The 16334-nt window shown below is 67.6% G+C and overlaps 2 protein-coding genes across 7 annotated transcripts in view; both read right to left on the minus strand.

The window, feature by feature from the left end:
- Positions 1 to 366: 366 nt before the first annotated feature.
- Positions 367 to 15151, minus strand: EFEMP2 (EGF containing fibulin extracellular matrix protein 2). 6 transcript variants are annotated; one of them, XR_011736233.1, is made up of 11 exons: positions 13817 to 14040; positions 12324 to 12372; positions 10907 to 11152; positions 9003 to 9128; positions 7860 to 7976; positions 6125 to 6244; positions 4651 to 4764; positions 2920 to 3055; positions 2221 to 2398; positions 1134 to 1412; positions 367 to 1092 (listed from the first exon to the last, which is right to left on the minus strand). XR_011736233.1 is itself a non-coding variant. In XM_071801528.1 (11 exons), exons 2-11 carry the CDS (start codon positions 13901 to 13903, stop codon positions 1197 to 1199), a joined length of 1389 nt encoding a protein of 462 aa, XP_071657629.1. In that variant the 5' UTR covers positions 13904 to 13907; positions 15080 to 15151; the 3' UTR covers positions 367 to 1196. The 6 variants fall into 6 exon arrangements, 4 of the variants coding, with proteins under 4 accessions (XP_071657629.1, XP_071657628.1, XP_071657630.1 ...); XR_011736232.1 differs by having other exon boundaries at positions 367 to 1037; positions 1077 to 1412; XM_071801528.1 differs by adding an exon at positions 15080 to 15151 and having other exon boundaries at positions 367 to 1412; positions 13817 to 13907.
- FKBP2 (FKBP prolyl isomerase 2) overlaps positions 4832 to 16334 on the minus strand; it is a 63637-nt gene continuing 52134 nt past the window's right edge. Inside the window, exon 7 of the mRNA XM_071801534.1 lies at positions 4832 to 4849. The gene's annotated coding sequence lies outside the window, so the exon portion shown is untranslated. The remainder of the gene's footprint in view (positions 4850 to 16334) is intronic.

The raw sequence follows: 16334 nt of genomic DNA on the forward strand, positions 1-16334 counted from the left end.
AGTCCGGGAGGGACCTGGGAGTCCAATGGGGGACCCAGGCGTCCGGGAATGGACCCAGGAGTTCGAGAGGGACCCAGGCGTTCAGGGAGGGACCCAGGAGTCCGGGAGTGGACCCAGGAGTTCGGGAGGAACCTGGGAGTCCAATGGGGGACCCAGAAGTTTGTGAGGGACCCAGGCATCCGGGAGCGACCCAATCACATCCCCCCCCATATCGTGTCCCCCCAGGAACACGTGTCGGCTGTTCCAGGCCCCCCCTTAATTACCCCAGTGCTAATTACCCTCATTAACCCCCCTGGACCCCCCAGTTTCATCCCCATAGGGAAGGTCCACGGGTCGCTTGCCAAGTGAGAGGCCGGACCCCCAAAGTGAGTTTTTTAGGGGGTTTCACCCCAATTTTAACGCATTTTGCACCCTTTGGGGGGGGTCAAATCATGGGGGGGGGTCCCTGCTTTGTGTCCCCCCCCGGTTTTGGGGAGTTTTTGGGGGGTTTTGGGGGGGGAAGAGAGTGTAGGGAGATGGGGAATAATGGGGCTGGGGGGGACCCAGGCGTTCAGGAGGGACCCAGGAGTTGGGGGGGGGACCCAGGTATCCAATGAGGGACCCAGGAGTGCGGGAAGGGGACCCAGGCGTTCGGGAAGGACCCAGGAATCTGATGGGGGACCCAGGAGTTCAGGAGGGACCCAGGAGTTCGGGGGGGACCCAGGAGTTCGGGAGGGACCCAGGAGTTCGGGAGGGGACCCAGGAGTTCGGGAGGGACCCAGGAGTGGGGGGGGACACCCAGGAATCTGATGAGGGACCCAGGAGTTTGGGAAGGACCCAGGAACCTGACGGGGGACCCAGGAGTGCGGGAGGGACCCAGGAATCTGATGGGGGACCAGGGAGTGTGGGGGGGACCCAGGAGTTCAGGAGGGACCCAGGAGTTCGGGGGGGACCCAGGTATCCAATGAGGGACCCGGAAGTGTGGGGGGGACCCAGGAATCTGATGAGGGACCCAGGAGTGCGGGAGGGACCCAGGAGTTCGGGAAGGACTCAGGAATCTGATGGGGGACCCAGGAGTTCGGGGGGGACCCAGGAACCTGATGGGGGACCCAGGTATCCAATGAGGGACCTGGGAGTGCGGGAAAGGGACCCAGGAGTTCGGGAGGGACCCAGGAACCTGATGGGGGACCCAGGAGTTCGGGGGGGACCCAGGCGTCCTAGAACGGGTGCTCCCCTATGTACAGGTTGAGCTTCAATAGAGCCAGAGGGGGCGTGGCCTTCCCGGTGGGCGGGGCCTCCTCGGTGGGCGTGGCCTCGCTGGTGGGCGGGGCCTCTCCGTTGGGCAGTCCCGGAAGCTCCATTTCCAGCACCAGGTCCAAGGGCCCCGGAAGTGGGCGGGTCAGCTCCAGCAGCGAGCTCTGATTGGACAGTTCCTGCCGAGGGGGGCGGGGTTAGCGGAGGACACGCCCCCTCCCCACGCAGAGACCCCAAATTCCACCCAATTAATTCCCCCCAATTACCCCGTGGTGCCCAATTACCCCCATGAACCCCCAGTTAATAACCCCCAATTACCCCAGTGAACCCCCAATTGATTGCCAATTAATCTCAATTAATTAACCCCAATTATCCCCATTTACCCAATAACCCCCCAATTACCCCCGATTAATTCCTCCAAATTACCCCATAAACCCCCCAATTACCCCAAATCCCCCATAACCCCCGAACTCCTGGGTCCCCTCCCGCACTCCTGGGTCCCTCCCGCACTCCTGGGTCCCTCCCCGCACTCCTGGGTCCCTCCCGCACTCCTGGGTCCCCTCCCGCACTCCTGGGTCCCTCCCCGCACTCCTGGGTCCCTCCCGAACTCCTGGGTCCCTCCCGAACTCCTGTGTCCCTCCCCGAACTCCTGGGTCCCTCCCGCACTCCTGGGTCCACCCCCAGAACTCCTGGGTCCCTCTCCGAACTCCTGGGTCCCTCCCGCACTCCTGGGTCCCTCCCGCACTCCTGGGTCCCTCCTGAACTCCTGTGTCCCTCCCCGAACTCCTGGGTCCCTCCCGCACTCCTGGGTCCACCCCCAGAACTCCTGGGTCCCTCTCCGAACTCCTGGGTCCCCCCGAACTCCTGGGTCCCTCCCGAACTCCTGGGTCCCTCCCGAACTCCTGGGTCCCTCCCGTACTCCTGGGTCCCCCAAACTCCTGTGTCCCTGGGGCACTCCTGGGTCCCCCGGACGCCTGGGTCCCGTACCCGCAGCCGGAAGGCGCCGGGGGGCCCCCCCCGCAGTGTGGGGGGGCTCCCCGGGGGGTGTCGCAGCTGGAAGAGCCCCCGGGGGACATCGGGGACATTGGGGACGGACACGGAGCGGAGGAGCAGCCAGCGGGGGAGGGGCCGGCACCCAGGGACCCCCGGCGGGCACACGCACGTCCTGGGGGAGGGGAGGGCAGAGATGGGGGGGGCCCGGACGCCTGGGTCCCTCCCCGAACTCCTGGGTCCCTCCCCGAACTCCTGGGTCCCTCCCGAACTCCTGGGTCCCTCCTGAACTCCTGGGTCCCTCCCCGAACTCCTGGGTCCTCCCGAACTCCTGGGTCCCCCCAACCTTTGGGTCCCCCCCAAATGCCTGAGTCCCCCAAACTCCGAACCCCCCCGAACTCCTGGGTCCCTCCCCGAACTCCTGGGTCCCTCCCGAACTCCTGGGTCCCTCCCGCACTCCTGGGTCCCCCCCAAACTCCTGGGTCCCTCCCGAACTCCTGGGTCCCCCCCGAACTCCTGGGTCCCCCCCAAACTCCTGGGTCCCTCCCGAACTCCTGGGTCCTCCCGAACTCCTGGGTCCCCCCAACCTTTGGGTTCCCCCCAAATGCCTGAGTCCCCCAAACTCTGAACCCCCCCGGACTCCTGGGTCCCACCCCGAACTCCTGGGTCCCTCCCGAACGCCTGGGTCCCCCGTACCCGTTGCGGTGGGGGTGGGGCTCGTAGGGGGCGGGGCAGGGGGGCTCCCGGGGCTCGCAGCGGTGCCCCCCGTAGGTGTTGAGGCAGCGCTGGGTCCCCGAGCACCCATGGGTGCCCTCGGCGCATTCGTCGCGGTCTGCGGGGATAGGGGGTGAGGGACCCAGGCGTCCGGGCCCCACAAGTGCCACATGGACACCCATAGATACCCCATCACCCCCATAGACACCCCATAGCTCCCCATAGCCCCCTATAGCCCCATAACCCCATAGACACCCCATAGCTCCCCATAACCCCATAGCTCCCCATAGCCCCATAACCCCATAGACACCCCATAAGCCCACAGCCCCCCATAGCTCCCCATAGCCCCATAACCCCATAGCTCCCCATAACCCCATAGCGCCCCATAGACACCCCATAGCTCCCCATAACCCCCATAGCTCCCCATAACCCCATAGACACCCCATAAGCCCACAGCCCCCCATAGCTCCCTGTAGCCCCATAACCCCATAGCTCCCCATAACCCCATAGGTTCCCATAGCCCCATAAACACCCCATAAGCCCCACAGACACCCCATAGCTCCCCATAACCCCCATAGCTACCCATAGCCCCATAGACACCCTATAGCCCCATAACCCCATAGCTCCCCATAACCCCATAGCTTCCCATAGCCCCATAACCCCATAGACACCCCATAGCCCCATAACCCCATAACCCCATAGCTCCCCATAACCCCATAGCTCCCCATAGCCCCCCATAGCCCCATAACCCCATAGACACCCCATAAGCCCATAGCCCCCCATAGCTCCCCATACCCCCATAACCCCATAGCTCCCCATAATCCCATAGCTCCCCATAGCCCCATAGACACCCCATAAGCCCATAGCCCCCCATAGCTCCCCGTAGCCCCATAACCCCATAGCTCCCCATAACGCCCATAAGCCCCATAGACACCCCATAGCTCCCCATAACCCCCATAGACACCCCATAGCTCCCCATAGCCCCATAGACACCCTATAGCCCCATAACCCCATAGCTCCCCATAGCCCCATAGACACCCTATAGCCCCATAATCCCATAGCTCCCCATAACCCCATAGCTTCCCATAGCCCCATAACCCCATAGACACCCCATAGCTCCCCATAACCCCATAGCTCCCCATAGCCCCCCATAGCCCCATAACCCCATAGACACCCCATAAGCCCACAGCCCCCCATAGCTCCCCGTAGCCCCATAACCCCATAGCTCCCCATAACCCCATAGCTCCCCATAACCCTCATAGCCCCATAGACACCCCATAAGCCCCATAGACACCCCATAGCTCCCCATAACCCCATAGACACCCCATAGCTCCCCATAGCCCCATAGACACCCTATAGCCCCATAATCCCCTAGCTCCCCATAACCCCATAGCTTCCCATAGCCCCATAACCCCATAGACACCCCATAGCTCCCCATAACCCCATAGCTCCCCATAACCCCATAGCTCCCCATAGCCCCCCATAGCACCATAACCCCATAGACACCCCATAAGCCCACAGCCCCCCATAGCTCCCCATAGCCCCATAAGCCCATAGCTCCCCATAACCCCATAGCCCCCCATAGCTCCCCATAGCCCCATAACCCCATAGACACCCCATGGCCCCCCATAGCCCCCCATAGCTCCCCATAGACCCCCATCACCCCATAGCTCCCCATCGCCCCATAGCTCCCCATAGCCCCCCATGTCCCACCCCTGCAGTGGGGCCCGTCCGCCCCATAACCGGGGGGGCAGGTGCAGGAGAAGCTCCCGGGGCTGTTGATGCAGCGGTGGCGACAGACGGACAGAACGGAGCACTCGTCCACGTCTGACGGACAGACGGACAGTGAGGGGGGACCCAGGCGTTCGGGGGGACCCAGGCGTTCGGGAGGGGACCCAGGAGTTCGGGAGGGGACCCAGGAGTTCGGGATCGGGGTTATGGGGCTATGGGAGTTATGAGGCTATGGGGCAGGGGGTGGGGCTCTAGGGCGGAGCTATGGGGCAGGGGGCGGGGCTGTGGGGGTTATGAGGCTATGGGGGCTATGGGGTAGGGGGCGGGGCTGTGGGGAACGGGGTGTGGCTGAGGGTCAGGGGGTGTGGCTAAGGTGCAGGGGGTGGGGCTCTGGGTCAGGGGGCGGAGCTGTGGGGCAGGGGCGGAGCTGTGGGGCAGGGGGTGGGGCTGTGGGGGTTATAAGGCTATGGGGGCTATGGGGCAGGGGGCGGGGCTGTGGGGCAGAGGGTGTGGCTAAGGGGCAGGGGGTGGAGCTCTGGGTCAGGGGGCGGGGCTGCAGGGTGGGGGGCTGGGTTTGGGGGTGGAGCTGTGGGGCGGGGGCGGGGCTGAGGGGCAGGGGGCGGGGCTGTGGGGGTTATGAGGCTATGGGGGCTATGGGGCAGGGCTTGGGGGCGGGGTTGAGGGGAGGGGCGGGGCTGAGGGGCAGGGGGCGGGGCCTAGGGGCAGGGGGCGGGGCCGAGGGGCAGGGGCGGGGCCGAGGGGCAGGAGGCGAGACCAAGTGGCAGAGGGCGGGGCTGAGGGGCAGGGGGCGGGGCCGAGGGGCAGGGGGCGGGGCCGAGGGGCAGGAGGCGGGGCCGAGGGGCAGGAGGCGAGACCAAGGGGCAGAGGGCGGGGCTGAGGGGCAGGGGGCGGGGCTGATGGGGCAGGGGCGGGGCCGAGGGGCAGGAGGCGAGACCAAGGGGCAGAGGGCGGGGCTGACGGGCAGAGGGCGGGGCTGAGGGGAAGGGGGCAGGGCCGAGGGGCAGGGGGCGGGGCTGAGCGGCAAGGGGTGGGGCCGAGGGGCAGGGGGCGGGGCCGAGGGGCAGGGGGCGGGGCTGAGGGGCAGGGGCGGGGCCGAGGGGCAGGTGGCGAGACCAAGGGGCAGAGGGCGGGGCTGAGGGGCAGGGGGCGGGGCCGAGGGGCAGGGGGCGGGGCCGAGGGGCAGAGGGCGGGGCTGAGGGGCAGGGGGCGGGGCTGAGGGGCAGAGGGGCAGGGGGTGGGGCAGAGGGCGGGGCTGAGGGGCGGGGGCGGGGCCGAGGGGCGGGGGCGAGGCCGAGGGGCAGAGGGCGGGGCTGTGGGGCAGGGGGCGGGGCTGTGGGGCAGGGGGCGGGGCCGAGGGGCTGGAGGCGGGGCCGAGGGGCAGGGGGCGGGGCCGAGGGGCAGGGGGCGGGGCCGAGGGGCAGGGGGCGTGTCCCACCGTCACATGACCGGCCGTCGGGCCGGAGCCGGAAGCCGGGGCGGCAGTGGCAGCGGAAGGAGCCGAAGGTGTTGAGGCAGAGCTGGGAGCAGCGGGCGCCCATGGAGCACTCGTCCACGTCTGCAACGGGACCCAGGCGTTCGGGGGACCCAGGAGTGCCCCGGGGACCCAGGAGTGCCCCAGGGACACAGGAGAGAGCCAGGGACCCAGGAGTGCCCCAGGGACCCAGGAGTGCCCCAGGGACACAGGGGAGAGCCAGGGACCCAGGAGGGACCCAGGGACCCAGGAGTGCCCCAGGGACCCAGGCGTTCGGGGGACCCAGGAGTGCCCCGGGGACCCAGGAGAGAGCCAGGGACCCAGGAGTGCCCCAGGGACCCAGGGGAGAGCCAGGGACCCAGGAGTGCCCCAGGGACCCAGGAGTGCCCCAGGGACACAGGCGTTCGGGGGACCCAGGAGTGCCCCAGGGGCACAGGGGAGAGCCAGGGACCCAGGAGTGCCCCAGGGACCCAGGAGAGAGCCAGGGACCCAGGAGTGCCCCAGGGACCCAGGAGTGCCCCAGGGACCCAGGAGAGAGCCAGGGACCCAGGAGTGCCCCAGGGACCCAGGAGTGCCCCAGGGACCCAGGAGGGACCCAGGGACACAGGAGGGACCCAGGGACACAGGAGGGACCCAGGAGTGCCCCAGGGACCCAGGCGTCTGGGAGGGGACCCAGGAGTTCAGAAGTGACCCAGGTGTTTGGGGAAACCCAGGAGCACGGGAGGGACCCAGGAGTGCCCCAAGGGACCCAGGAGTGCCCCAAGGGACCCAGGAGTTCAGGGAGGGACCCAGGAGTTCGGGGAGGGACCCAGGAGTTCGGGGAGGGACCCAGGAGTTCGGGAGGGACCCAGGAGTTCAGGGAGGGACCCAGGAGTTCGGGAGGGACCCAGGAGTTCAGGGAGGGACCCAGGAGTTCGGGAGGGGACCCAGGAGTTCGGGGAGGGACCCAGGAGTTCAGGGGGGGACCCAGGAGTTCAGGGAGGGACCCAGGAGTTCGGGAGGGACCCAGGAGTTCAGGGAGGGACCCAGGAGTTCGGGAGGGACCCAGGAGTTCAGGAGGGGACCCAGGAGTTCAGGAGGGGACCCAGGAGTTCAGGAGGGACCCAGGAGTTCAGGGAGGGACCCAGGAGTTCAGGAGGGACCCAGGAGTTCGGGAGGGACCCAGGAGTTCAGGGAGGGACCCAGGAGTTTGGGAGGGACCCAGGAGTTCAGGGAGGGACCCAGGAGTTCGGGAGGGACCCAGGAGTTCAGGGAGGGACCCAGGAGTTCAGGAGGGGACCCAGGAGTTCAGGAGGGACCCAGGAGTTCGGGAGGGACCCAGGAGTTCAGGGAGGGACCCAGGAGTTCGGGAGGGACCCAGGAGTTCGGGAGGGGACCCAGGAGTTCAGGAGGGACCCAGGAGTTCAGGAGGGACCCAGGAGTTCGGGAGGGACCCAGGAGTTCGGGAGGGGACCCAGGAGTTCGGGGAGGGACCCAGGAGTTCAGGGAGGGACCCAGGAGTTCGGGGAGGGACCCAGGAGTTCAGGGGGGGACCCAGGAGTTCAGGGAGGGACCCAGGAGTTCGGGAGGGACCCAGGAGTTCAGGGAGGGACCCAGGAGTTCGGGAGGGACCCAGGAGTTCAGGAGGGGACCCAGGAGTTCAGGAGGGGACCCAGGAGTTCAGGAGGGACCCAGGCGTCCGGGAGGGACCCCGGCGTACCCCCGCAGGACCGCCCGTCGGGCTCCAGCCGGAACCCCGCGTGGCAGCGGCAGGAAAAGGCCCCCGGGGAGTTGGCGCAGCCGTGCTGGCACCAGCGGAACCGGCACTCGTCCTCGTCTGCCCCATAGCGACCCATAGGGACCCGTTAGTGACCCACAGGGACACATAGAGACCCATAGGGACCCATAGAGACCCATAGAGACCCATAGGGACCCACAGAGACACATAGAGACCCATAGGGAACCATAGAGACCCATAGGGACCCATAGAGACACATAGAGACCCATAGAGACCCATAGAAAAACATAGGGACCCATTAGTGACCCATAGGGACACACAGGGACCCATTAGTGACCCATAGGGACACGTAGAGACCCATAGACACACATAGAGACACATAGGGACCCACAGAGACCCATAGAGACCCATAGGGACCCATAGAGACACATAGAGACACATAGGGACCCATAGGGACCCATAGAGACACATAGGGACCCATAGGGACCCACAGAGACCCATAGAGACACATAGGGACCCACAGAGACACATAGAGACCCATAAGGACCCATAGAGACACATAGGGACCCATTAGTGACCCATAGGGACACGTAGAGACCCATAGACACACATAGAGACCCATAGGGACCCATAGAGACCCATTAGTGACCCATAGGGACACGTAGAGACCCATAGAAACACATAGGGTCCCATTAGTGATACATAGAGACACATACATAGGGACCCATTAGTGACCCATAGAGACCCATAGGGACCCATAGAGACCCATAGGGACCCATAGAGACACATAGAGACCCATAGGGACCCATAGAGAAACATAGGAAACACTCCCCCTCCCCCACTCCCCATCCCCCTCCCCACTCCCCATTCCCCTCCCCCCATTCCCCTCCCCCACTCCCCATTCCCCTCCTCCACTCCCCATCCCCCTCCCCCACTCCCCATTCCCCTCCCCCCATCCCCCTCCCCCACTCCCCATTCCCCTCCCCCACTCCCCATTCCCCCCCTACTCTCCATTCCCCTCCCCCACCCAATCAGTTCCCCTCCCCCACCCAATCCATTCCCCTCCCCCACCCGATCCATTCCCCTCCCCCACCCCCAGCCCCGCCCCCCGCCCCTCCCCCTCACCCACACACTCTGTTCTGCGGAGCCGGTAGCCGGGGGGGCAGCGGCACTGAAACCCCCCCGGGGTGTTCACGCAGTCCTGGCTGGGCCGGCAGGGGGAGGGGCCGGGACCCCCGCACTCGTCCACGTCTGGGGGGACCCAGGAGTTCGGGAGGGACCCAGGAGTTCGGGAGGGACCCAGGAGTTCGGGGGGGACCCAGGAGTTCGGGGGGGACCCAGGAGTCCGGGAGGGACCCAGGAGTTCGGGAGGGACCCAGGAGTTCGGGGGACCCAGGAGTTTGGGGAGGGACCCAGGAGTTCGGGAAGGGACCCAGGAGTTCGGGAGGGACCCAGGAGTTTGGGGAGGGACCCAGGAGTGCGGGGAGGGGACCCAGGAGTTCGGGAGGGACCCAGGAGTTCGGGGGGGACCCAGGAGTGCGGGAGGGACCCAGGAGTTCGGGAGGGACCCAGGAGTTCGGGAGGGGACCCAGGAGTTCGGGAGGGACCCAGGAGTTCGGGAGGGACCCAGGAGTTCGGGGGGGGACCCAGGAGTTCGGGAGGGACCCAGGAGTTTGGGGGACACAGGAGTTCAAGGGGACCCAGGAGTTCGGGAGGGACCCAGGAGTTCGGGAGGGACCCAGGAGTTCGGGGGGGGACCCAGGAGTTCAGGAGGGACCCAGGAGTTCGGGGGGACCCAGGAGTTCAGGGGGGACCCAGGAATTTGGGGGACACAGGAGTTCAAGGGGACCCAGGAGTTCAGGAGGGACCCAGGAGTTTGGGGGGGACCCAGGAGTTCGGGAGGGACCCAGGAGTTTGGGGGACCCAGGAGTTCGGGGAGGGACCCAGGAGTTCAGGGGGACACAGGAGTCCGGGAGGGACCCAGGAGTTTGGGGGGGACCCAGGAGTTCGGGAGGGACCCAGGAGTTCGGGGGGGACCCAGGAGTTCGGGAGGGACCCAGGAGTTCGGGGGGGACCCAGGAGTTCGGGAGGGACCCAGGAGTTCAGGGAGGGACCCAGGAGTTTGGGAGGGACCCAGGAGTTCAGGGAGGGACCCAGGAGTTTGGGAGGGACCCAGGAGTTCGGGGGGACCCAGGACCCCACCAAACCCCGCCCTATAGGCCCTGCCCCTCTAAGCCCCTTCCCTCCTTAAACCCCGCCCCTCATTCTTAACCCCACCCATCCCTTAACCCCGCCCCTCCTTATTAGCCCCACCCATCCATTAACCCAGCCCCTTTAAAGCCCTGCCCACCCATTAACTCCGCCCCCTCAAAGCCCCGCCCCCTTAACTCCACCCATCCATTCCCCCACCCATTTAACCCCGCCCAAGCCCCGCCCTTACCATTAATCCCGCCCATATAAGCCCCACCCACCCCAGGCCCCGCCCCTCCCTTATCCCATCCCTAAGCCCCGCCCTTTCTAAACCCCGCCCCTCCCAGAGCCCCACCCATCATTAACCCCACCCATCCATTAACTCCACCCCCTCTTAGCCCCACCCCCATTATCCCCGCCTCCTCCAAGCCCCGCCCCTTCCCATTAACCCCACCACACCTCATTAAGCCCCACCCCCAAGCCACACCCCCTAAACTCCGCCCCGCTTAGCCCCGCCCCTTCAAGCACCGCCCACCGCAGGCCCCGCCCCTCACGCCCCACCCCTTCCCATTAACCCCGCCCATTTTAGCCCCGCCCATTTTAGCCCCGCCCTCTTCGGCCTCCTCAGTATTAGCCCCACCCATCCCTTAACCCCGCCTCCTCCAAGCCCCGCCCCTTCCCATTAACACCGCCCCCTCTAGGTTCTGCCCTTCCAAGCCCCGCCCACTCTAAGCCCCACCCCTTCCAAGCACCTCCCCTTCAAGCTTCACCCTCTCATAACCCCGCCCCTCCAAGCCCCTCCCACCCCAGTCCCCGCCCCCCTAAGCCCCGCCCCTCACCCTGACACCCCCCATTGGGGGCGGGTTCATATCCGGGCGGGCAGTTTTCCGCGGGGGGCGTGTCCAGCGGCGGAGGGGGCGGGGCCAGCGGCGGGGTGGGCGGGGCCGGGGGCGGGGCCGGGCTGTGGGCGGGGCTGAGCAGCGCGGCCGAGCGGGGGAGGCACAGGTACCCCCCGAAGTGGTTGAGGCAGCGCAGGCGCCCCCTGCAGGCCGGGAGGGGCCCCGCGGCTTCACACTCGTCCACGTCTATGGGGGGATGGTGGGGGCGGGGGGTCAAGCAGAGGGGACCCAGGCGTCCGGGACCCCAACCCCCACTTTGTTAGCCCCCCATAAGGACCCAGGCGTCCGGGAGTCCCAAACCCCCCACCCTTTCCTCCCAACTCCCCCATAAGGGACCCAGGCATCCGGGATCCCCCATCCCCATTAGGGACCCCCCAATAGGGACCCAGGCATCCGGGATCCCCCACCCCCATTAGGGACCCCCAATAGGGACCCAGGCATCCGGGAACCCCCCACCCCCATTAGGGACCCCCAAAAGGGACCCAGGCATCCGGGATCCCCCACCCCCATTAGGGACCCCCCATAGGGACCCAGGCATCCGGGAACCCCCCACCCCCATTAGGGACCCCACCATAAGGGACCCAGGCATCCGGGATCCCCCACCCCCATTAGGGACCCCCCCATAGGGACCCAGGCATCCGGGATCCCCCCACCCCCATTAGGGACCCCACCATAAGGGACCCAGGCGTCCGGGACCCCCAACCATCCCCCAGCCCCCAGCCCAGGGACCCAGGTGTCTGGGACCCCCAACCCCCCTTTGTTAGCCCCCCATAGGGACCCAGGCATCCGGGAACCCCCCACCCCCATTAGGGACCCCCAATAGGGACCCAGGCATCCGGGAACCCCCCACCCCCATTAGGGACCCCCCATAGGGACCCAGGCATCCGGGAACCCCCCACCCCCATTAGGGACCCCCAATAGGGACCCAGGCGTCCGGGACCCCCAACCCCATTAGGGACCCCCCCATAGGGACCCAGGCATCCGGGATCCCCCCAACCCCATTAGGGACCCCCCCATAGGGACTCAGGCATCCGGGATCCCCCACCCCCATTAGGGACCCCACCATAAGGGACCCAGGTGTCCGGGACCCCCACCCCCATTAGGGACCCCCCCATAGGGACCCAGGCGTCCGGGAACCCCCCATCCCCATTAGGGACCCCCCCATAGGGACCCAGGCGTCCGGGATCCCCCACCCACATTAGGGAACCCCCATAGGGACCCAGGCATCCGGGATCCCCCCAACCCCATTAGGGACCCCCCCATAGGGACCCAGGCATCCGGGACCTCCCCACCCCCCATAGGAGAAGCACCAACCCCCCCATTGGGGACCCAGGCGTCCGGGCCGCCCCTCCCCCACCTTTGCAGTGCTCGGTTTCGGGGTCCCATTCGTACCCATCGCTGCACTCCTGGGGGGGAGGGGGGGTCACCCAGGGGACCCAGGCGTCCGGGACACCCCATAAGGGACCCAGGCGTCCGGGGACCCTCATAGTGGACCCAGGCGTTCGGGACCCCCCAACCCCCCACCTGGGCACCCCTCCCCCCATAAGGGACCCAGGCATCCGGGGACCCCCATAGAGGACCCAGGCATCCGGGACCCCCCAAACCCCCACCTGAGGACCCTTCCCCCCCCCCATAGTGGACCCAGGAGTTCGGGGACCGCCGTAAGGGACCCAGGCGTCCGGGGACCCCCATAGGGGACCCAGGAGTTCGGGACCCCCCAACCCCCCACCTGGGGACTCCCCCTCCCCCATAGTGGACCCAGGCATCCGGGACCCCCCAAACCCCCACCTGAGGACCCCTCCCCCCTCCATAGTGGACCCAGGAGTTCGGGGACCGCCGTAAGGGACCCAGGCGTCCGGGGACCCTCATAGGGGACCCAGGCGTTCGGGACCCCCCAACCCCCCACCTGGGCACCCTTCCCCTCATAGGGGACCCAGGCATCCGGGGACCCCCAAACCCCCACCTGGGGACTCCCCCTCCCCCATAGTGGACCCAGGAGTTCGGGACACCCCATAAAGGACCCAGGCGTCCGGGGACCCCCATAGTGGACCCAGGAGTTCGGGACCCCCCAACCCCCCACCTGGGCACCCCTCCCCCCCATAGGGGACCCAGGCATCCGGGACCCCCCAAACCCCCACCTGAGGACCCCTCCCCCCCTCCATAGTGGACCCAGGAGTTCGGGGACCACCATAAGGGACCCAGGCGTCCGGGGACCCTCATAGGGGACCCAGGCGTTCGGGACCCCCCAACCCCCCACCTGGGGACTCCCCCTCCCCCATAGTGGACCCAGGCATCCGGGACCCCCCAAACCCCCACCTGAGGACCCCTCCCCCCCCCCATAGTGGACCCAGGAGTTCGGGGACCGCCGTAAGGGACCCAGGCGTCCGGGGACCCTCATAGGGGACCCAGGCGTTCGGGACCCCCCAACCCCCCACCTGGGCACCCCTCCACCCTCCATAGTGGACCCAGGAGTTCGGGGACCCCCATAGAGGACCCAGGCATCCGGGACCCCCCAACCCCCCACCTGGGGACCCCTCCCCCCTCCATAGTGGACCCAGGAGTTCGGGGACCACCATAAGGGACCCAGGCGTCCGGGGACCCTCATAGGGGACCCAGGCGTTCGGGACCCCCCAACCCCCCACCTGGGGACTCCCCCTCCCCCATAGTGGACCCAGGCATCCGGGACCCCCCAAACCCCCACCTGAGGACCCCTCCCCCCCCCCATAGTGGACCCAGGAGTTCGGGGACCACCGTAAGGGACCCAGGAGTTCGGGACCCCCCAACCCCCCACCTGGGCACCCCTCCCCCCCCCAAGGGACCCAGGCGTCCGGGCCGCCCCTCCCCCCTCACCGTGTATTCCTCGGGCTCCTCCAGGTCCGGGGGGGCGGCGGCCGCGAGGAGCAGGAGGGGGAGGGGCAGGAAGCACCAGGGTCCCATGGTCCTGATGGGGGGGGAGGGGAGGGTCACCCGGACGCCTGGGTCCCCCCCTCAGATCCCCTCCTCCACTCCCCCGAACGCCTGGGTCCCCCCATTTCCCTCTCCCGGACGCCTGGGTCCTTTCCCCGAACTCCTGGGTCCCCCATTTCCCCCTCCCGAACGCCTGGGTCCTTTCCCCGAACGCCTGGGTCCCCCCATTTCCCTCTCCCGAACTCCTGGGTCCTTTCCCCGAACTCCTGGGTCCTTTCCCCGAACTCCTGGGTCCCCCATTTCCCCCTCCCGAACTCCTGGGTCCTTTCCCCGAACTCCTGGGTCCCCCATTTCCCTCCCCCGAACGCCTGGGTCCTTTCCCCGAACTCCTGGGTCCCCCATTTCCCCCTCCCGAACGCCTGGGTCCTTTCCCCGAACGCCTGGGTCCCCCCATTTCCCTCTCCCGAACTCCTGGGTCCTTTCCCCGAACTCCTGGGTCCTTTCCCCGAACTCCTGGGTCCCCCATTTCCCCCTCCCGAACTCCTGGGTCCTTTCCCCGAACTCCTGGGTCCCCCATTTCCCTCCCCCGAACGCCTGGGTCCTTTCCCCGAACGCCTGGGTCCCCCCATTTCCCTCTCCCGAACGCCTGGGTCCTTTCCCCGAACTCCTGGGTCCCCCATTTCCCTCTCCCGAACGCCTGGGTCCTTTCCCCGAACTCCTGGGTCCTTTCCCCGAACGCCTGGGTCCCCCCATTTCCCTCCCCCGGACGCCTGGGTCCTTTCCCCGAACTCCTGGGTCCTTTCCCCGAACGCCTGGGTCCTTTCCCCGAACTCCTGGGTCCTTTCCCCGAACTCCTGGGTCCCCCATTTCCCCCTCCCGAACTCCTGGGTCCTTTCCCCGAACGCCTGGGTCCCCCCATTTCCCTCCCCCGAACGCCTGGGTCCCCCCCAACGAGGGACAGCCCCCCCCCCCCATAAAAGGGGGGGGGGGTGTGTCCCCTCGGGGACCCAGGCGTCCGGGTAGGGGGAGGGGCAGCTCAGGCCAACGTGGACCAGGAAGGGGGATGGGGGGAGGGGCGGGACTCCAAAAAGGGACCCAGGCGTTCGGGGAGGGGGTAGGGAAGGGGGGGGGGGGAGGGGTCGGAGGGGGGGGGGGACCCAGGCGTCCGAGGACCCACCCCCCCCCCCAACTCCGATCCCCCCCCACCTCGAGAGCCGGCGGAAAAGGGACCCAGGCGTCCGGGAGGGCTCCACCCCCACCCAAAAAAATGGACCCAGGCGTCCGGGAGGGCTCCACCCCCCATCCCCCCCCCCAAAAATGGACCCAGGCATCCGGGAACCCCCATAAGGGACCCAGGCGTCCGGGGACCCCCATAAGGGACCCAGGCGTCCGGGGACCCCCATAAAGGACCCAGGCGTCCGGGGACCCCCATAAGGGACCCAGGCATCCGGGAGCCCCCATAGTGGACCCAGGCATCCGGGAGCCCCCATAAGGGACCCAGGCGTCCGGGGACCCCCATAAAGGACCCAGGCGTCCGGGGACCCCCATAAGGGACCCAGGCATCCGGGGACCCCCATAAAGGACCCAGGCGTCCGGGGACCCCCATAAGGGACCCAGGCGTCCGGGGACCCCCATAAGGGACCCAGGAGTCCGGGAACCCCCATAAGGGACCCAGGCGTCCGGGGACCCCCATAGTGGACCCAGGCGTTCGGGAACCCCCATAAGGGACCCAGGCGTCCGGGAACCCCCATAAAGGACCCAGGCGTCCGGGGACCCCCATAAAGGACCCAGGCGTCCGGGAACCCCCATAAGGGACCCAGGCGTCCGAGAACCCCCATAAAGGACCCAGGCGTCCGGGAACCCCCATAAGGGACCCAGGCGTCCGGGGACCCCCATAAAGGACCCAGGCGTCCGGGAGCCCCCATAAAGGACCCAGGCGTCCGGGAACCCCCATAAGGGACCCAGGCGTCCGGGGACCCCCATAAAGGACCCAGGCGTCCGGGGACCCCCATAGTGGACCCAGGCGTTCGGGAACCCCCATAGTGGACCCAGGCGTCCGGGAACCCCCATAAGGGACCCAGGCGTCCGGGGACCCCCATAGTGGACCCAGGCGTCCGGGAACCCCCATAAGGGACCCAGGCGTCCGGGGACCCCCATAGTGGACCCAGGCGTCCGGGAACCCCCATAAGGGACCCAGGCGTCCGGGGACCCCCATAGTGGACCCAGGCGTTCGGGAACCCCCATAAGGGACCCAGGCGTCCGGGGACCCCCATAGTGGACCCAGGCATCCGGGAGCCCCCATAAGGGACCCAGGCGTCCGGGGACCCCCATAAAGGACCCAGGCGTCCGGGAGCCCCCATAGTGGACCCAGGCGTCCGGGGACCCCCATAAAGGACCCAGGCGTCCGGGAACCCCCATAAGGGACCCAGGCGTCCGGGGACCCCCATAAAGGACCCAGGCG

The sequence above is a fragment of the Patagioenas fasciata genome, chromosome 39 (assembly GCF_037038585.1).
Source record: "Patagioenas fasciata isolate bPatFas1 chromosome 39, bPatFas1.hap1, whole genome shotgun sequence".
Lineage (NCBI taxonomy): Eukaryota > Metazoa > Chordata > Aves > Columbiformes > Columbidae > Patagioenas > Patagioenas fasciata.